The sequence below is a fragment of the Doryrhamphus excisus genome, linkage group LG20 (genome assembly GCF_037039965.1).
Source record: "Doryrhamphus excisus strain RoL-2023G ecotype Guam linkage group LG20, RoL_Dexc_Guam_v1.1, whole genome shotgun sequence".
In the NCBI taxonomy this organism is placed as follows: Eukaryota; Metazoa; Chordata; class Actinopteri; order Syngnathiformes; family Syngnathidae; genus Doryrhamphus; species Doryrhamphus excisus.
In genome coordinates, this window is record NC_136376.1 from 13,606,908 (window position 1) to 13,629,266 (window position 22,359).

Sequence of the window (22,359 nt, forward strand, 5' to 3'; positions counted from 1 at the left end):
CAAATATATATAAAGTGTATTCAAGGTATACATGTAGTTATGACTACTTTTCAAACATGACTACTTTTCATACATGACCAAATGGGAATAATAATGAAGCTGGTGATGTGGTAGCAAGTGAGGCGAAGCTGACCTTTTCATTAGATTTCCCGTGACTTTCCTGACTGCATGACGAGATGAGATGAGATGAGATGAGATGCAGCACAGGAAACACTCAGCTGCAATATTCATGTTTATAGCCTTGTTTTCTGGACAATATGTCACATGTGGAGGTGGAGCCTACCCTGGCTGGTCAGCGGTCAATCACAGGAAACATACGTACTGTACGTATAGACAAACAACCACTCACACGTCCCTTCACGGCATACCTGTAAACCCTCTCATTGTCCCCACAAAGCTGCTGTATTTTGCCCTTCTTTCCAGCCGCCTTCCATTTGTCCTTCTAATTTGATGTTGTGCTGGTCTTTGTTATACACAATACATAATAAATACATAGCACGACATTACTGCTATGCCTGCGCCCCCTTCATGATCCTCAAGAGGTCTGTGGGGATGCAAGCCAAAACTGTCATAATCCACCAAGAAATGATGGTTTGTAATCTCCCTAATGCTATGCAATAGCAGCAGTTTTATCAGAACTGGAAAACAAAAGAAGAGCAAAAGAAGTGCACTGAACTCATTTCTTGATGATAAAGCTCTTCAGTACTTTTCTACTTATTGATCTTGTTCAAGCCCAAAAAGACACAACAGTCTGTTGCTAAATTGTTAAATTAACACAAGCAACTATGGTAGCTATTAAAAAGATTCTATGCATATAATTACTGTTATCTACTGTAATTCTGCATTAATAAACCGTAGGCAAAATAAATGGAGAAGCTCGGCATTTGCGCTAATACAATATTTGAGCGTGGTCGCCTTGACTGTCGACATAATGAGGAGGGACCTTTGCAGGAAGTCAATTAGCATGTTTTTTTTTAAATGTATGCAAATATATACAATTGCTTCCCAACCTGTTTATCAGTGACGTATAAATTTGTCAGACCCCATTTGCCGCTATTTCAATTAAATTAAACGATGACTAGAAATGGAAGAATTAAAGAACAGATGTGCCATGAGGATGAGGATGAGGACCTTTAGCATTATTTGATTGAGCTATTACCAGGAAATGCTTGAAAAAAGCTTTAAAATTATGTTTAATATGCACTATAATAATGTTCTCTGTTGTTTTCTTATTTTTTTAAATTCAATTCGCCATAATTAATCATAAAACACCTGTTGAAATAATGAACTAAGTACCAGACTATAAGTCGCACTTTTTTTCATAGGTTGGCTGTTCCTGGGACTTATACTCCAGAGCGACTTATAAATGAAAAAAGTGTTTATGTTACATAAACACTGGACACCTTTTCTGTTCATGTTTATTTTTTGTGTACCTGAATAAGCATTGTGTTAGCATATCTTACACCTATTCAGCCTGTTCTCTATTCTTTTATTGTTAGAACTTGCCTTCCAAGAGGACATAATGTCTGTTTTGGTCAAGATAAATTACCTGCAAAAAATGCAACTTATACTCCAGTGCGACTTATGTATGTTTTTTTCTGCCTAACTATGCATTTTTGGCCTTGTGTGACTTATACTCCAGAGCGACTTATATTCAGAAAATACTGTAATTTAACTGACCTTTTGCCAGGATTATATATGACATGAATGAGTTCAAAAAATCCTCTCAAAAAAGACACAACACCAAGCTCTCATTATTTTTTGCAGTCCTTGACTGCTGCATATTTTAATATAATTGATATGAAAGCCACAACTCCACTACTGGTCACTGGGCGGTTTGCACAGTCCAGGAAAATGAGTGAATATGACAAACAGAAAAGTTATTTCAATTAGACATCCTCACACGTGTTTTGACCCAACTGGAGGACCAAAACCAGGCAAACTTACATCAAATTCAGTAAATCTAAAAGCAGCAGCAAGAGTCAAAGCACTTTAAGTACAGGAAATCAAGCCAAATACGTAAAAGAAACAAGATCACGGCATCCCGCTTCTTGCCTGAGCAACTTTGGAATTTGTCTTGCGATGTAAAGCATTACAGATGAAGTCACCTGCTTCCAGGATTTTGGCAAGGTTCACCCCCTTTAAAAAATAATAAAATATTCAATATTAAAATAAGGAATGAGCATATTGATTGAGGCAAATGGAGTGCAGTATATGAGTGTGACCAGCGGGGGCGCAGTTGAGTATGCCTAAATTACTTTTCTAACAGGATGAGCAAGACACTGTATGAATAATTCATATATCATTTTAATATGCATCATAGCAGTGAAAAAAGAAAAAAAATTAATTATATATTATTTAATTATATATTTATTGGTTGTGTAGAAAAATTAAATAAAAAGTGATTGTCAACAGTCTCCATGACCGATGTCCATCCTTATTAAATAAAAATTGTTTCAAATGAAAAAAACCAAAACATGGCCACAAACTATCCAAAGTCAGTCAGAAGTGTGCTGCAGTCCACCCTGTAGTGAGAACGTTCCACCAGCAGAGGTAGAGATTGTGAAATAAATAGTTCATGGATCAGCACCACATAGTGTGGGTGTGTGAAGTTGTGCAAAACCACTGATGTTATAAAATAAACATTGCCAGAAAAGTATGTTTGCAGAGCTGTATATGTTTATGTAAATGGGAATCTGGGAGATTGTACGCCCGGTGTGCATGCTGGGATAGTGGACACATACATTTACAGCAGGTCTGCGGGCAGGGGGGTGTGTGCACTCACAGTGTCGATGCCCATGCCGTGGAGCATGTAGAGGACATCCTCTGTTGAAACATTGCCGGATGAACCCTTGGCGTACGGGCAGCCTCCCAGGCCGGCCACTGCAGAGTCCACCACGCACACCCCCATCTGCAGAGACACAGTACAAGTCAAGTACTGTATATTTGGAGATCTTTCAGATCCAAGTCGTCATGATAAAACTTTGTAAGGTACAATGGAACCTCAAGGATTGTATGCAAATACCGTGATGGTAGTCAACTCACATTTGACATTTTTTCCCAAAGGAAAACACAGAAATATCAATAACATGTTGCAGGGTAAAACACATAAAACCTCTATTAATTATTCACACAAGAAATGAAAATGAACTCAATAATTTTGCCTTAATATATCGCCATGTGTATGCATCTCTGTTTTCCTCGTCTCTCGCCTCCAACAGGCATGAAGAGGTTCACAGGTGCATTGGCTTCAGCACATTGGCATGAATGGTTTGAGCCATCTTGTCAGTCACTCATGGGGTGGAGGCGGGGCCCGTAGCATACATACAGGTTGCAGAAGAGTTTAACGTAGTGCAAATTAAATTGGTAGACTGCAATATTCATTCTATACCGCTTATCTAAGCGGCGGGGTACACCCTGGACTGGTGGCCAGCCAATCACAGGGCACATATAGACAAACAACCATTCACACTCACATTCATACCTATGGACAATTTGGAGTCGCTGATTAACCTAGCATGTTTTTAGAATGTGGGAGGAAACCGGAGTACCCGGAGAAAACGCACACATGCACAGGGAGAACATGCAAACTCCACACAGAGATGGCCAAGAGTGGAATTGAACACGGGTATCCTAGCTCTGTGGCCTGCGCGCTAACCACTCGTTCGCCGTGCAGCCTGGAAAATATCCAATCCAACCTTATTTATAAAGCACCTTAAAACAACTACAGAGAATCAAAGTGCTATACAAAGGGGGGATGGCAAAGAGGGGAAATGTGATAATAACCATAGAAACACTTGTGGAACTTCCTGTGACACGTGACAGTTTATGTTAAATGTTACTTAAAACTCAACTGGTTTTCATAGCCCAAGAGGGACCACCCCAGTGGGGTGCCAGAAAGCTTACTGAGGCGTAGCAGCTTGACAAAAATAAAGACATACAGTGTATGTTATTTTAAATCTGCAAGCTTAATTGATCAATTTTGACTTTAGTTTCGAAAGAGGGCCCACTAATTAACTAGTTATTTCATGAGAGGCTCACTACACCGCAATTAAAAAACCCCTACAAACATACCAGTAATAAGCTTTCCTACTCTGGAAAAGATGATTTCAAATATAATTAAAGTTGATTATAAGAAAATGGAAGTGGACCAGCATGACAGAGTAGACTGTGGAATTTCCACTGTATATTTTAAAGCGAAGCAGACACATCCAGAACTGTCATTCAAACATCAACCCAGGTAAAAATCCATGAACAAAGATCCTTCTTCTGTTCGATAATTCTGGCCGGCACGCAACTCCCTGCCAAAGCTGCGGTGGCGCTTTACGGCTGTATAGGAGAACCGCGGCCTTCCGACTCCAAAATGAACATCCCGCAGTACGGCTTAGTCATCCTCTACGTCCGTGTGGAGCGCCGGTGCCGTATAGTAATGGCCTTGTGCTGAACATTTCATATGGTTCTGATTGTGCTGGTTACTCATGTTTTCACAACGTTACTTTGTCCTTTCCGTGCCACATTGAGAAGACATTTTGCCGTTCTTACGAGGGTGTCTACTTACACTGTACCAACAGGACGGGAGTTATAATATTACTAGACAAATGTGCCGTTGTTGCAAACTATAATCATTACTGTCATGCATTATTTCCCTGATCCCTTCAGGATAAATGTTCCCGTTTTAGAACCCTCGTAACACACGCACATTAACACGTATATATTGTATTCTATATCGTGCCTGTGGGAGTCTACTGTATATTCACTTGCGAGCCACATTGGGTAAATCTGCACTCTACATCAATCTAACCAGATGCAATACAAGACATGCTTCAGAAATTCTAGCTTGACATTAAGTGAGGCATGCTGTGGTTGTTTGATTTATTATTTTAACATAACATGAGGTGAATTCATTTGTTGATACTGTCTGTGGAACAGAAAGGTAATGTTAAAGATGACACACGCCAGTCAGACTGGATAGGACAGCTGTCGTCTGGGAGCCATCCTTCAGAATAAATAGAATAGATCTTGTGCCATACCCTGCAATCGGCTAGCGACCGGGCCCCACCTCTCGGCCAAAGTCAGCTGGGATAGGCTCCAGCATACCCCTGCAACCCTAGTGAGGATAAGCGGCATATAAAATGGATGGATGAATGGATCTTGCGTCAGACCCTCAGGCTAGAGCTGCCCTATCAAGCGTGACGGGGCAGATAAAAAAAAATGAAATATAAGGCATTCGGAACATATAAATCTAAGAAACATTCATTCATTCATTTTCTACCGCTTTTTCCTCACGAGGGTCGCTGGGGTGCTGGAGCCTATCCCAGCTGTCTTCGGGCGAGCCAATCACAGGGCACATATAGACAAGCAACCATTCACACTCACTTTCATACCTATGGACAATTTGGAGTGGCCAATTAACCTAGCATGTTTTTGGAATGTGGGAGGAAACCGGAGTACCCGGAGAAAACCCACGCATGCACGGGGAGAACATGCAAACTCCACACAGAGATGCCCGAGGGTGGAATTGAACCCTGGTCTCCTAGCTGTGAGGTCTGCGCGCTAAGCACTAGTCCGCCGTGCCGTCTAAGAAACATATAATATGTATTTATTTTCTGTGCTATACTGATTGAACTTGAAACTGAAAATGCAATAAAATTGAGAGCAGTAAGCATACAAAATTCAAATTCATTCACACGCCTTCATTGCAGGTTTGAATTATGTCACAACAGCCACAATAATCCCAAACTGCGAATGTAACCCACACCAAGCGAAAACCTAGTTCTGAAGCAGTCTTGCTCCGCTTGCACAGGAACACATTTATGGCAACATATGAGCCTATTTAAGTACTAAATACTTTAGTTTCTGTTATTATAGTAGCTACCATAATGTTTAGTATCAGTGTAAAGGTGACTATAGGGGTGCAAAGTCTAGAGTGCTCTATAAATGTTAAAACTGTAGTTTTTTATGCTCTAACTATGAAAATATTTCATTTGTAAAAAAGGAATCACTTATCACAGTTGGGTTTGGAAACTATTAACTGTGATAAATGAGACATTATTGTATTCAGGGATGACTTAATGCAAAACTTAGCATTTCTTTGTCAAGCACATTTTGTCAGATTTCTGGGACGAGATCAATATTATTGTTGTTCTTGCTAACATTAGCTGTTGTGCTTTATCATCATATTGTTTATTTTTGACTGCCAACCACTCCCAGTCTCTGGCCTCCATATGAATTTTAAGGATGTGGTTTTCACTTGTTTGTTGGAAGCAACAAACATGAGGACACAAATGTTGATGTTGACGCTGTAACACTCAAAACAAAAAAAAAATATGGTGACACCAGATGAGCTTTCACACTCATTAGTTGTCGGGATGTTTTCCACATGTACCCGGGGATTGTCGTGAGAATATTAAAGATGTTTTCCAGCTTCCGCAGCAGAGCCAGATGTCAGAGTTGGAGGTCCCACAGGGAGACAAAATTAACACACTGATACTTTCAGTAGTGGTGGGTCATGAAGGACTTTCACCCCGTGGAGAAGGATCAAGCAAGCAAAATTAAAAGACAAGAACTTACTTCTTCCAGGGGCTGTCTAAGTTTGCCGTAATTGCTGTTTGTGTTGGCAAGGCGAGAGAGGTGCAGGAGGTGGGGTAGAAGGTGGCGGGGGGGGTGGGGGGGCTGAACTTTGGTGTGTTCAGTGCATGACATTTCCAGACCTTGGTTTAAGCCAGAGCAGGATATTGTACAAGGCAGATTTTCTGTGTTGTATAAACACAGAGTTGCAATCTACCATGCCAATCCTCTCACTTTCAGCTGCAGACCGCGCCGGGCTGGGGGTCTTCGAGTTTCCGAGAGGAACAAAACAGACCCTTCAGCAGCATGCCCTGTTCCTTTGGACGCTAATCGTGCGAGAAACGGTGGTCAGCATCTCAAGCTTGCCAGCGCACTCAGTTAGCTTCATAGTGGCCAGAAACCAGATGTGCACTCGGCGTAAGAAAGCCATACTCACTGAGCTGTGGCAGTATGAAAACAATACATTCCTGTGTAAAGACACAGTGTATTCTGAAACGTGCATCGGTTTTTAGGATACGCTTGTTGACATTCTACACTCACACTTGACGAGGCCGAAGACGGACAAGCTCCCATTTTGGTTTTAAAAGTGCGTCAGAGAGACAGAAAGAGAGAGCGTGTATTCACAGGATGATATGAAGCAGCGATGCTTTAGCCACAGCTACATAAACTGGCAAGCTGAAAGAAGCTGTCACGGGGCCGTGGCTGACACATAGATCAACCTTTTCCACGGATACATAAATAATCTTACAAAGCCCAGATACTGTCAGAACAAAACAAACTTTTACAGACTAAATAAATGACATTTCCACCTTGTGATTTATTTGAAAATGAAAAATTATGAACTATGTCATCAATTTTCTTTGACAAGGATTCCTGAGTTTAATTAAAACCAAATCTCAGACATACTAATCCCAAATTGTGTGCAGTCAGGGCCAGCGAGGCCTTCTTTGCTGGCCTAATCAGAAGCGCTGACCTTCATTTACAAATGATAGTATTTGTCCTATGAAAATGTATTAAAGGAGGCCTATGATGCTTTTTCCACTTTTCTGACCTATAAATGTGGTTAGACTGTTGTATTTGTGTTAAACCATGCCAACGTTTCAGATCATGAGGTTTGTGCATTTGGACGTGAGCCCTGAAAGACGTTTGGGATGGCTCTGAATGCTCAGTTTCAGAGAGTTTTTTTTTTTTTATCATCCAGCCAGTGACTCGCTTACATGGGCTGTACAAGCTGAGTGGGACCAATCACAGCGAAGTGGCCCGGAGGCGGGCTGTGAGTGGGATCAATTAAAACAGATCTTTTCGGAACTCCAAGGATATACAGCTGGAATAAGTGCAGATTCTGGAAGATCTAGAAAGCTTTCTGTGCGGGTTATCGTGTGTAGCTGCTCTATTCGTACGATGAAGGCAGCGGAGGTTGGCCCACAGCTGCCCATCGTGAAAGATTTGGTGGGCAAAGCCGTTCACACTCTGACTGTGACTGCCAATCACAACAAGGATGCCATCTTGGTGAAGATTTCGGCTTTGCAAAAGCAGTTGGATCAACTGGGAGGCCAGAATGGACAATAGGGTGGTCCGGTCTATTGGAATGTGGCTGCCTGAACTAACCCAAACAATATTCTTAATCTGGATTTCGGCGTCCCCACCACGGCTAACCAAGGTGGTGTTGTGAAAACAACTTCTCCCAAGAGATTGCTGCAGCGGGACGCTCTGACCCTCCATTATTTCTTCACGGACACCTGGTGTTTCTCTTCTCTGGGCCCACCACGGACTTCTCCATGGCAACTGCTATGTATCGCAATGACACCCTGCGAACTGAGCTCCAGGTTGGGCGGGGGAAGCGTCGCAGGCAGTCACCCCCCCTCCTCACCCAACGCCTTCGCCGCTATAGCCCCCCCCCCTGATGCGGGCATGACGGGGACCACAACTTGCTTGGTGTCTGTGTGTGTGAACAATGTTTTTTACTTGTATGCCAAATTGTATGGCGAGGGTTTTTTAACAGTCCCACACTGTGCTCCTTCATTTAGGAGTCTAGTTTGGAGTTGTTTTTTTCCCTCCCCTCTCCTAGTGTTGTCCCCCTTCTCCCCCCCCTTCATCGCCCAATCATCCCATCACCCCTGGTCTTACTGCATAATATGTTGTATATGTATGGACTGATGACTGCATGATTTCGCTTGTACTTCTGTATAAGTGACAAGAATAAAGGGCTACATCATCATCATCATCATCATCATCATCATCTATAGGTATCCATCAGGAAGAGCATCCAGAATATAAAGGGCTCAAGCCAAAAATCAGTATGCGGATCCGCTGTGGCAACTCCTTAATCAGGAAAAAGCCGAAAGAAACAAATGTTAATTTTGCAATGTGTCTTTTGAGTACAATGCTTCCAGTGGTGTATGTACATGCATATGTTCTTGTCCAATCAGATTTGAGCTTCTATGTGTTTCCATATCAGTGTAGTCTGCCCTGGACCTCAAGAATGAAGAGTGCTAGAGCCTTTCGATGGTGGTCCAGAATCTCTTCAAAACCATCCAATAGTCGTTCTTCATGGCTTCGCCCAATTGCTCCCATGTCCAAGCATTTGCCTCATGGTGACCAGTCGCAAACTGCTTGGCCTGCCAGTACCTGTCAGCTGTCTCAGTGGCCAAAAAGGCCCAATAGACTCCTTCAGCTTGACAGCATCCCTCACCGCTGAGGCCACCAACGGGTTCTGGTATTACCACCATGACAGACCACGTAACGGCCACTGCACCGATTAGCCGCCTCCACAAGGAAGGCACGGAACACTCAATGTCCGCTGCTTCCCTTGGAACATCATTGAAGTTCCCCCGTAGGGGGACTCTGCCAGACAGTCACACCAGACCCTCGCAGTGCATGACCAGCATCCTTCCCAAACATCACCACCCGAGTGTCCAAAACATCATGGACATAAGTCAGATGACACGACCACAAAGTGCTTGAACATGATGTTTGTTATGGTGTCCAATAACAAAGCTATAAACTGTTGCTTTTGAAGTTTTCATGACATCATGTAGGAAAAAACACGTCCTACCTCATGGACACAGTACCACCTCTGATGAGCCCGTCCCGTGTATTCACCCACTGGTTCACAGAGGACGGCTTGGTAAAAAAGCAGGCTTTGCTACACATCTTAAAATTAAACCTAGAGTTGCGCAAACTAACCAAAGCTGGCCTATTTTAATTTTAATGTTGCTTGTAAAGGTATAATCATATCTAAATATAATGACAAGAAATGTCACGGTGTGAGTCATGAATAATTCTGCTTGCCAAGCCTGTGAAATCTAAGTACATAAGTTGTTATTGTGTGAACTGCCAGGAGTATGGCAGGAACAAAGCTGTTCCAACCCAGGCCTTTCTGGTGGGTGGGCGGGGGTACAAAGGCTAAGGAATGTCTTTATCAGGAACAAAAGAGGTGACTCAAGGCCGACAGCGCTGGGGGAATTCATTACTCTCCCAGTTGGTGGTGTAGACCTCTGGCACACAGTAATGACAGGCTATATGATAAAAATCTTTCATTTCCATCTTGTTTATAGGTGAGTAAATGGTCAACTAAGTAGCTGCTGTCTGCTATTATTTTCACTGAGCATGGGCCAGCATGGGCCAGCTGAGATGAATCACTCGAAATATGACCCTTGGGGGAATTTTACCACCCTCTGTCTTTTATTTTGATCTTTTGTCTAACCAGTTCAAAAAGCAGAAGTTAAAGTGTGGCGACTTTGATGAGCATCTCAAAGAGCCAATCATATTTAATTAGTAGTATCTTATATTATATAGGAGCGGTAAGATGATGAGTAAATGCTATGGGAAGTTTCTATGTGCTGCTTAAAATGAGTAGTTGAGTGTCTGGTAAAGAGACGCTTGTCTACATAAGTTGACAACAAAGGTTGTCCCTGCAGCTGCATGGCTGTTCATCACATGCACGCATGCACAGCAAAGAACCAATGAAAGGATCATTTTCCACCAGCCTTTAAACGCAGCATTGTCAAGAGAGCCATTGATGAGTTAGGAGCCCCCCCGCACCCCCTCTCCCTGCCTTAGGGCTCTTCTATCCACCTAGCTCTCAGTGTCTTTGTACAACAGACAGTGAATAGGTGAGCCTTTGTGCTACCCCCCCCCCCATCTTCTCACATCACCCAGCCCCCTTATGAGCAATAATGACAATGTGGCCCTGAGATCTGATATAGCCATATCTGCATTACCTGCATATAGATTTATGTCAGCTTGTGGAAAGACTCTAGCACCTCCACATCCACTTAAACAGTCACATGACTTTAACTGTGCATGATGCTTTTACTCCTGAGCGGAAGTCTTTTATGTTCGTTGCAGTATGGGGCGGTACGAGGTGGAGACGTTGAGATTTCTTAGCTGTTGATTGACAGTTTCTGGTTTTCTATGTATGCCATTGTAACCCACGCATTGACTTTGGGGCTTCTGCAAAGAAGAGGTTCCATTCATAATGTCCTAAAAATCGTCATTAAAATGTTAATGTTATTACAAGTACAGACTAAGTTTGTGTGGTATATTATTGTGTGGTAATTATGCGTACCACATTTCGGTTTCTGCCAGCACAAAACTATGCAAAATATTCTCCAGAAAATCAGTTTTCCAATAGCATGGGAGGCCCTAATTATATATTCCTTGAGTGGTGGCTCATTGTGCCACACTGAGCTGGATTGAGAAATCATGTGATTGATAAATCATGTGACCAACAAAATGCACATTGGTGTGTGTCAATTTCTTGTGTACTAAAGCCATCCTGCACTTGAAAAGGAGAGATGATCATCGAGGGCGCTTTACCAACTCAACTCTAATGGACTTTCATCCATCCATCCATCCATTCTTCCACATTTCAACTATTTACAAGAGCTTGTCAGGTTAGGTTGATAACCTTTGAAGGAAAGTGGAATAGCACCCAGACTAACCACAGTTGTAACTGGAAGTAACAATAGTTGTTACATACCAGTGGTCTTCTCTTGTTACCATCAAGTACTGGCCTCTCGTCATTGTCTACAACCACCTAGCATCATAAAATGACATACTGTAATTATGTCACATAGATTATCAAGTCAATTTTGTATCATTTGCCGCCATAATCAATAAATCCATTAAACGCACAATAAAATAAAATAAACTCAATAATTTTTCCAGCCTTGACATATCAACACGCTCCTCCTCTCTCCCAACAGACTGAATGACAAAAGGGTTCACTCCTTACATGCAATCCAGCAATTAAAAATGGTTTACAATGTAGCAGACAGTTTCTAGTTAAATAGTTTACTTAATCTACCCAATGACAATTTCTGTCTGTGCCTCTCAGGAGCGCCACAACCACACCAACCAAAGAAGATGTCATTTAAACACACATGAAAACATTACCAACAACATGAACAAAGTTATATTGTCCGTTAAGACAAATGACATTGACAATGAAAGCTTCTTAGATAATAGATGCAGCTTTGTCTTCTTCTACACACAAAGTGAGTCAACGACCAATGAACCATCGCCCCTGGAGTTTGTGGTCGTGTACTTCACTGCTTTCCTTTCATTTGGAGTTTGTATTACAGTTCATCAATTTGTAAAATATATTATTTCAATATTATCCAGTATCATGAGCAATTTCCTTATAGGTGGTGAGAGCGGGAAATGGAAATAAGGACAAAAACATCAGCATTATACAGTACGTACATCACAGCACGCAACGCTAAAAACACTTCATGGGCTTCTGGTACCATAAGCAAGTGGGGGCCATAAAAATGGTGATTCTTGACACACGGCTCCCTCCTCCTCCAAAGCCTCCTGCTGACTTGGAGTGGACATTCTCTTCCAATTGCGGATAAGCATTAGATAGCACTACATGAGGGGGCTCGGGCATCTGGTCACCTCCCAGGGGAGGTGTTCAGGGCACGTCCAACCAGTAGAAGTCCTTAGGGAAAAACCAGGCCATGTTGGAGAGACGATGTCTCCCAACTGGTCTGGGAACACAGTGGGCTGGACAAAGTGGGTGGGGAGAGGGAAGTCTGGGTTTGCCTTCTTAGGCTGCCGCCCCCACGACCGAAGGAATGATAGTCACAGTGTAGAACTTATATTGGTTGTTTCACCATTACAACTCACAGCTACTACGGCGTCAATAAAGTGCAGAATCTCAATGCTTGAGAAAAAAATATTATCAGTTAAGCAAGACATTCATTCTTTCATTTTCTACCGCTTTTCCTCACAAGAGTCACGGGGGCGCTGGAGCCTATGCCAGCTGTCTTCGGGCGAGAGGCGGGGTACACACTGGACTGGTGGCCAGCCAATCACAGGGCACATATAGACAAACAACCATTCACACTCACATTCATACCTATGGACAATTTGGAGTGGCCAATTAACATAGCATGTTTTTGGAATGTGGGGGGAAACTGGAGTACGGGGAGAAAACCCACGCATGCGCGGGGAGAACATGCAAACTCCACACAGAGATGGCCGAGGGTGGGATTGAACCCTGGTCTCCTAGCTGTGAGGTCTGAAGAGAAGACATAACTGTGTATAAAATTGTGGGCTTTTTTTCAACAGTAGTACATATACTGTACATTTTACCATATTATTAGTTACATGTGTCTATACATTATTACCCACTTAGGGTGGATGAGATGTTTGTTTACAAAAAAATGCCTATTTTCTGAAAAAAATGTTGAAAAAACATTTGCTCGTGGAACCTAGCAAATGTGAAACCAATGTGAAACCCCGGTTTTCATATGATTTTGCCAAATATTTTGACCAAATTTTACCGTGGTTCTCGTACCCACTCACTTATCATACATGATTGTGCATATTATAATGTCAGTTTTCTTTTCAGTTATAGATGGACCTATGGAACTGATTAATCATGAAAACAGGTGCAACTGTCTCTGAAAATCTTTTTCATAACCTTTAGTTGTTTGGACTTGAGAAAAATAATAGCTCACTAGAGCAAGTAGCTCATATTGATCTTTGACTAAGTCTGAACCATTGAGAAATGGTAACACTAGACTTTGATGTACTGTGGTGAGTTATTACCTGAAGTGCAGTAAGGATGTTTGCCAACGCTTGCCCGTACGTGTCATGGCAGTGAATTGCCAGCGCGCTGGGAGGAATCTCCTTCAATACACATTGCAGCATCTTCCTCACAGAACCTGGAGTACCTACGCCAATGGTGTCTCCCAGAGAGACCTCGTAGCATCCCATCTCATATAACCGCTTTGCCACCTTACTTAGAGAAGAGATTCACGATTAGCTCAGTTACACATCATTTCTTTGACCAACCTATCAAAAAAATTGTATTTATATTGCTCACCTCTGCGACTTTGGTGGGTTCAACGTTTCCCTCGTAAGGGCAACCAAGGGCACAAGAAACATATCTGTGAAAGAACCACTGTCACTAATTTGTACAATCATTATTTTTGTGAGGCAGAAGACAAGCCAAGTGATTTAAACGTAACATTTCATTATGTGAACAGACTGGTGATTAGATTCTAGTGGTGATCCAGTTCAAACAGAATTTGTTATGAGGAACACAGATGTTGATCATCGCAAATCAAGAACTGTTTATCTCTTTTATCTATTTTTTCAGAGTGTTGCCATGGCTGCCATCAATGAAAGCTAATTGGCCATCTAGCTAATTGCCCATAATTAATTTACAATTATCCAAACATGAAAAAACCCCAAAGATGTTTTAGGAATGGTTTGTTCTCCAAAGCAATTTGAGCACAATGTGAAACAAAGCATGAGTCTATGCCTTGGAAAACTGGGCCGCATGGGAGTTTTCTGGGCCACATGGCACACCTCCATGATGACAACTGCTGTGCAGAGGAAGCTGAAGGTGAAATTGGGAAAGAACCCAAATGAGCACTTGTGGAGCATCCTCACTGGAAAGGAAAGCGGAGGATTGCAAGATTTGCCACTTCTACCAATGTCAACATGGAGTCGTGGAAAACGATTCTAGTAACAAATTGTGCAGCTTTGGTGAAGTCCACGGCCAAGAGTGCTGCATAACAATGGTGCCCACTTGAACACTAATGCTCTGGACCCAATGGAGCACCTGTGGCAAATCCTCAGTGAAGAAGCACTTGGTGTTTAACATCCACCACTTCTACAAGGAGCGGAAGAAGATTCCAAAACTGTGCACTTGTGGGGAATCTAATGCTAAATACGTAGCAGTCGTGCTCATACTAAATATTGACTCTTTGAACACTAGGAAGTATACTCACTTGTGCTGCTAGCTCTTTAAACAGTAGTGGCTTTGTATTGAATCATTTTCAGTGGCGAGGAAATCTACACCACTATATAAGCTATACACTCACTACTATAGTATTGACCCTTGATAATACATCATAAAATTGCATGCCATCATGTTGCGAGTGCTTGTCACTTCTCTGCGAATGAGCCAAGCCACTCGAGTGTTTGCTGTAGGCAGGGAGAAGTTCATTGTTCTGTCTTTTGGATTAAACTGAAAAGTAACCACTCAGAACTTTTCACAGTGGTATTGAAGATGTTTCCGTCCAGTAAAAATCCATACCAATGGTGAGTCAGTTATCGTTTTGTGCTTTTGGTATATGAAAACGGCATTCGATTACTATATGAGACTGCTTTCACACTGTAGGTATGATACCTAATTTGGATCTTTTTATGCAGTCGTTCACATTGCATTAGAATGCTTTGGGGAAGTGATACACATGTGCACAAAACACGTCACATGTGGTGCTGTGTGTTTGCAGAAGCAAACTTGGCCTCGATTGTGGTCTCAGAACTGGCACATTTGTAACAATTTCTAAGATTTTGTAGTCAACATTTTTTTTTTATTTCACATAGTGATTACGTAAGAAGAGGGTAAGAATTTTGGCTACGGCAGTTTATGGGGTACTTGCTGCGACGTCTGTTCATACTGCAGTAATATCAGATATCAGACATATCAGAAACGACCACATACAAAAGAGGTCTGGGTTGCATTTGGACAAATCTGAATTGTACTGGTCACACTGGCGTGAAAAAAATCAGATACGGGTCACATATGAGTAAAAGATCGGAATTGACCTGCAGTGGGAACATAGCCTTCGGAGTGAACAGTATTTTCATGAGCTGTACAGGAAATACAAGAATACAAGGGGTACGAACCCGCGGACTGGAATCGCTCGCTCTTTGGCACGCTTAACAACCTCTTCAAACCTCTTCATGCTTTCCTCAATAGAGCAATTAATGTTTTTCACACTGAAAGTCTCAGAGGCCGACCCAAACACTGCAACTTCATTAGCGCCAGCTGCAACCTTGAGAAGGAAAAAATAAGGAGAGCCTCTGAACACAGCATGGGGGGGTCGTCTACAAGTACGTTTTACTAAAATCATGACTTACAGCATCCTGAAAGCCTTGCATGTTGGGCGTCAATACCGGGTACTGAACATGAGGTGCTCTCTGGATTCCTGTGAGAACCTCAGTGTGGTCAGCCATCTGAACAAAAAGAGGAAAACATATGAGGTATAAAAATAAACCTTTAAGGTCAACACAACTTGTTCCTGAAAATACATCACTCCCAGTCAAGCCTTTCACGTCCCTGCACAGTCCATTAAGGCCCAAGTTACTTGATGTCATATTTCCGTGAAATGAACAAAAAACATGTTTGAATGTCCTTAAAAATAGAATTGCAATTTATGACAGGAAGGGTTGTCTTTGTGAATGTTAAAATAATCTTAGAGGAAAACATCTGCAGTGATGCAGGTAGCCCACAGTAGTTGTTCAGCTTTATAAATCACTCGTCACCGTTAAACTGTGCACACAGTGGAGTTAATACCTGCGGTACCCACTTTGAGGAGACAAAACTGGTGGCCTCGATCACACGCAGGCCTGATCCCGAGAGCATGTCTATCAGCTGGATTTTCACCCCTGTCGGAACAATTTCCTGGGGAACAATAAAAACCCAAAACAGCTCTTTGTGGATTTGACTGCATGCGAGTTGGGAGGTACAACATGTCTGGAAGTACAACATGCAAACATGAGACATCTCTCATCTCTGTTTTACGTGTTTTTTTATGTAAAAAAAAATGCTGGCATGCAATGAGGAATGATTCAACTGTGACATGCTAAGCAGAGTAAACGAAGCCAGAAGTCATGTCATTTCTCCTCTTGAATTTCAAAGAAAATGTAAAACATATGCTGTGGTAATTATGGCGCACAAGCCATATGTTGTGCATGTTTTATGTAGGAAAGACAGAAACATTTAGGGAAAAATAGCAGTTTTGAAGGTATGATTAAGCGTAGCAGTAGAAGGGCATATGAAAACATAAATTACATTTGTGAAAGAAAGGGCGGTTTTTATACCTTTTCATTTTGAAGACCATCTCTGGGCCCTACTTCAACAATCTTGATGAACTGTGGATACTCTGAAGCAGTCTGGAAGAAGAATACAACAGAAGCATTCATCTTTGTGTCTAGAAGACACACAACAGTCATAACCATAAGCCTGTCAGGCATTAGCATGGGAAGCAAAGAGATGTTAGAAGACTCGGAAAAGATAGCATTTCCCCACAAGAACCACAGGGGAAATTCTGAGGATCAGTTCATTTCTGTGATTGGAAGCAAAAAATGCAATCATCTTCATCGTGAACACATAAATGAACACTTCACCAAACCATCTAATGTACAGTTTGTGTCAGCGTCTTTTTTGCACTGGCCTGTGAAACTCCTGAATCAAGAATAATCCAACATGAGCATGTCAAAGGGATTATGGCTTTAGCGTTCTGTTAGCCGGTAAACATACTGTACATACTATGTATACCACGTATGCATTGTTTAAATAAACTCAGGAATATAAAGATTTTGATAGTATACTGTATATTGCCTTGTATTTGAATGAAGGTAAAATAAACACAACATTTTCCAAGCCCACTGTGATGCTAATTTATTTGCTGCCAAATTAGCCTTACAACCAAATGAGTGTTGCTTCTCAGCTACAAAAGCTACATTATTCATTAAAATAAAAATAATATTTTTTTAATGGTATATGTTAATATTGAGCAGCTTGCATTTGCAGTTAGATGCTAGCATTGTAGCGATAGCTTAACTGAACAAGCTGCACTTGAAATATGTAAAGTACATTAAATGGTAATATTTACATAATTATTTCAATAAAGAATAATACAAATTTACAGTAATTCTGGTAAAGTTACGACGGAGTGGCTGACCTTTATACTTCGGCCTAGTAAGCTAATTGCTATATTTATATAGTCAATGGTGGTAATAGCTCAGCGCAGCAATGCTAATTATATATTTTACTTATCAATGGTAATAATAACTCAGCACAGCAATGCTAATTGTATATTTGACTTATACATGGCGGTAATAGCATCACTTAGTGAGGCTAATTGCACATTTTCCATACACTTGGAGGTATAGCAGTGGTTTACTATAATGATGCTAATTGTTCATGAAGGTAAAGCAAAATGATGAGCAAAACGATGATAACTCTTAACGAACAACTAGCAGTAGAAGTCTCATAGAGCTATTGTATATTAATCAAAATGAATGCCTCTATTTCAATCTTTGTGAATGCTATAGATAGCTTTACATCAATCATTAGTGCTAATGATCTGCCTACTAATAGGGTGACCAAATGTCATTTTCCCAAGAAACGTCCTGTCCTGGCTGGCTTACTGTTTTTTTTTAATTGATGGCAATGTTCTGGTTTTCATTGTTTAGCACATTTTTACATATGTCTTGTCTAAATTGAGCATTTTAATGCATCAGCATGGCTAATTGAACTAAAATATGAATACAGACTAAGGCATTCAGAAGATGTCACTGATCTGTAGTATTCTACACTCATCACTAGGTGTCAGCAATGTCAACCTGTGAGTCTATATTATGTCTTGTTTATGTCTTAGATTGCTTATTTTGTGTTATTATGTCCTCCACTATATTGGGTGATACGCTTGTCAAGCTGACTATAGGGTATTATTTCATGTTAAGAGGCTCACTCAATGTTAAAAACTATTTTCCAAAGATCATAAACAGGTTTTCTATGCTCCAACTACGAAAATATTGCATTTATAAATAAGGAATCCTACTTCACGGAAATTCACTTATCCAGTTGGTTCTGGATTCAGTAAACTGCGAGATGAAAGTAACAGATGAAAGTACATGTTATTTTGGAATATAACAATTTTCTAACCATACACAGAAGGCGAGTATATTCAAGTATCATTTGAGTATCTCATTGCTGAATGTCCTATGTTCACCCTCGTTTATAGTCAATCTCATGGCTAGGTGAACAATATACATGTTCATCATTCTTTTCTATAAAGTAGAAGTATATGCAGTGAAAGACAAACGGAATGATGTTATATAAGCAGCGGGCAGCATCAGAGCGTCGTCATCATGATGAGGTCATGTGATGGAAACATGTGAGACACCAGAGAATGACACCCACCTTTTCCTCTTGCAGCCAGCGTTTTAGCCATGGATAGTCCTGGATGAGTTGCTCATATGTCAAGCAGTGCTTCACCGTGGTGGGTAGGTTTCCCATCCGGAGGTCTGCTCTTTGCGGCGCTCTGCCTCCCGAAGAGACAAAGCCGCTCTAGCCTGTTGTTGTGTCCAAATTAATATAGCTAATGCAAGATGGGTATGACTGCGTGATGTAAGGCGTTACTTACCCAGATGGGATTAGAAGACGACTGCTGCTGACTGAAGGATGATTCAGCAGTTGCCATGGCAGCCACGTCCTAGCTGCAGAGAGACTGTGAAGGCATAAGAGGCGAGTCATTTTTATCAAGCAAAACAGGAAATAGCACAATAGGGTTGCTTTATATTGTAATTAATTGATTAATCTAGGCGCAACTGAGGTAAAATTGAGTGTACGACTTGGTTGCAGTAGGGATGCTGTCTCAACTGGTTTGAATTTAAATATTTGAGAGGGAGGCTTATTAAGTCATTCAAACACAAAAACTGGAAAGTTATCGCTATCAGCTGTTATTGCGAATGCTTACAGCTCAGATCGCAAAGCATTGTGGGATTGGCATAGCACTGAGCGGAGGTGGTAGAGGCGGCCATTTCCGGGATGGGGATGAAAGAAATGTTTTGATAGATGCAGTATCCTCAATTCTTGAAATATTTTTTGCAGCAGAAATACACAGTGCTATTGAACGCATCATGACTGCACTGCACACAGCTCACTGACAGGAAGGGAGGGGACCGATACAAGTTAATCATTCGGTGTGAATGATTGGTTCTATGAACCAACTAGAAAAGCAGACCTCCATCAAGCGCCATAGTTGCCCTCGTTTGGTGATTTACATCATAAATATTAGGCCTACATTTATTTTATCTATATCTTTAGGTTTGTAGGCCATTAAAACATACCAGTAGCAATTGGATTCAATACTAGTAATACTAGAATACTACTATTGTAATAATACAATACTAGAATGACTAGATAGTAGTCATTCACAAAAATCACATTTTTTCTGGATCTTCTGGAAGATTGAACAAATCTGTTGGCAAACTCCAGATTCCAAATGTCTTTACTATATATAATGGTGTTACAGTAAACCTCGGATATATCGGACTCGGATATATCGGAAATTCGCTCACAACGGACAGATAAAGAAGAACCAATTTTTCTGTAATGCGTTTCCAATAAAAATTCATTGCATATATCGGATTTTTTATAACGGATTTCGCCTATTTCGGACAAAATCGTTCCAATTTCCCTCGCATATATCGGATGGCCGCATCGTGTCTTTCTCCTGGCTCCAGATTTAGGACAAATATAAAAGCGAGTGACATCAATAATACTAGCACAGCAGTGAATGAGATCTTAACCTCACTATTGGAAATAACGTAGGCCTGACGGGCGTAACAGGACCTAGCTTAATTAACAATTTGTTATGCTCAGAGTCCAATAAAGTTAAATTCTCATTACCTTACGTCTCTTTTCATTTCCCAGTCCAGGTACATTGGAAACATAGTCAAGGAAGTGCCTTTTTATAATGGATAAAATCGGATTTACGCATATACCGGATATAAATCCGATATATGCATAAAACGGGCATTTTCCGGTATACGCATATAACGGATTTCACTTATATCGGACAAAACCAGTGGGAACAATTGAATCCGATATATCCGAGGTTTACTGTACTAGCGTGTTTATAGAGTCATTTGTTGTCTTCCTATGAAGAAAATTCCAAAGGTCCACTATTTTTTTTTTCATATTGTGGATCAAAGTATCTGGAATTATTCCATTATCTGGATCAGTCTTTGATATTCTGTAGAACATGTTGAAAACTTGTCATATATTTTTTTCCCAAGTGTTCTGACCAGTTTTTGCGGCGTTATTATATATATATATATATATATATATATATATATATATATATCACATTTCAGTAATAATGAAGGTGATTCATTGATTCCTTTTCGCCTTCCTTTTTTGCCCCAAATCTAAAATAACAGTTATCCATTCTCTACAGAGAATGAGTCCCCAATGTTTGACTACTTGGTTGAGCTTAGTTTTTTAGGCTCATACTGAGACATTGCATGAAAACAGACAATTGAAGTCATCTTTTTTTGCCATAATCTGAATCCTATGTGACAATCTCTCTAATGATCGCCTGACAGTTTTGATAAAAGTGTTGTTTTTGTAGTGCAAGGGTCTCCATTTTTAGCAGCATTAACATAAATATTTTTGTTTTTAAATACAAATAGCTCAATTTTTCAGTGTTCATCTAGTGTTCATTTTGACCCACCTGTGGACAAAATCGGGGACATCAGGAGTGATTCATTTTTCCTCTCATGTACAAACAATTTCATGTGCTTGATGTAAATTTGTAACTGCACTTTTTACGGGGGCTACAAATCATCGCCATGCTTTATTACCTGTCAAAACATTGATTGCATTCTGCAGAATAGGAAGTGTTTCATTCACTGCGAGTTCCACCAAGACTTACCTTGGAGATAAAATAACAAAATCAGGTGAACATTCGCCTCAATGTTGTGGTTGAAAATGGAGGGGCTTTGACGGAAACAGGCCGCTTTGATTGATCCCCCGTGACCTAAACAGTTGAGCAGGGTTTCCATTGCCAGACGTGCCACCGCTGCCAATGTCAACTGCATGGTGTAATAAAATCCCTTGTTAAGCCGGGTCAACATTTACCAGAGAAAGAGCCATTCTTCTGAAGCCAGATGTTAACAATAGAGGAGCTTAATGAAGTCCTTGCATTCAACCATCTCACTGCACTAAACCCCTAGACCACTAGACCACTAGACCCCTACTACCTTGTTCTCGGGGGGATGGAAGCAACTCATGCCATCAGGCACCTACAGCATACCTCAAGGTTGATGTCTATCTCTTAATCACATTGTAAAATACTGCCTTGCATTTAGATGTATTTCTCGTTTGGTGAATACTAATGTAAATATGCGTGCTGATTCTCATTTTTGCAAATCTGAGGCAGGAACTTGAAATGTGAAGGTGATTGACTTCCAATGTCTGATTTATTCATTGGAACCAGTCTGCAGCATAAAACTTTTATTAATTGTATGCACAATGTTTTATATTGTGGAAACACACTAACACATTTTATGAAAATAGAAAAACTCAATTTGTTCAGTGGTGATGGCAGGCAAAGGTGAAATATGAATATGGACAAAACAGGTTAGAGCAGGGGTGGGCAAACCTTTTGACTCGCGGGCCGCATTGATATGACAAAATTTACGGGGGGGGGGGGGGGCGCAGACTATATATTTTACACGTAACAGTCC

The 22,359-nt window shown here is 41.0% G+C and overlaps 1 protein-coding gene across 3 annotated transcripts; it reads right to left on the reverse strand.

Moving 5' to 3' along the window:
* Positions 1 to 1,754: 1,754 nt before the first annotated feature.
* hmgcll1 (3-hydroxymethyl-3-methylglutaryl-CoA lyase like 1) lies at positions 1,755 to 19,337 on the reverse strand. Of its 3 annotated transcripts, none has more exons than XM_078787249.1 (10): positions 19,251 to 19,337; positions 19,028 to 19,179; positions 16,921 to 16,992; positions 16,394 to 16,501; positions 15,958 to 16,053; positions 15,724 to 15,872; positions 13,907 to 13,970; positions 13,630 to 13,818; positions 2,786 to 2,911; positions 1,755 to 2,139 (listed from the first exon to the last, which is right to left on the reverse strand). In XM_078787249.1, the coding sequence occupies exons 2-10, from the start codon at positions 19,121 to 19,123 to the stop codon at positions 2,035 to 2,037; spliced, it is 1,005 nt and encodes a 334-aa protein (XP_078643375.1). In that variant the 5' UTR covers positions 19,124 to 19,179; positions 19,251 to 19,337; the 3' UTR covers positions 1,755 to 2,034. The 3 variants fall into 3 exon arrangements, with proteins under 3 accessions (XP_078643375.1, XP_057915011.2, XP_057915014.2); XM_058059028.2 differs by having other exon boundaries at positions 19,028 to 19,148; positions 19,251 to 19,290; XM_058059031.2 differs by lacking the exons at positions 19,028 to 19,179; positions 19,251 to 19,337 and having other exon boundaries at positions 16,407 to 16,501; positions 16,921 to 16,975.
* Between the last annotated feature and the right edge of the window lie 3,022 nt (positions 19,338 to 22,359).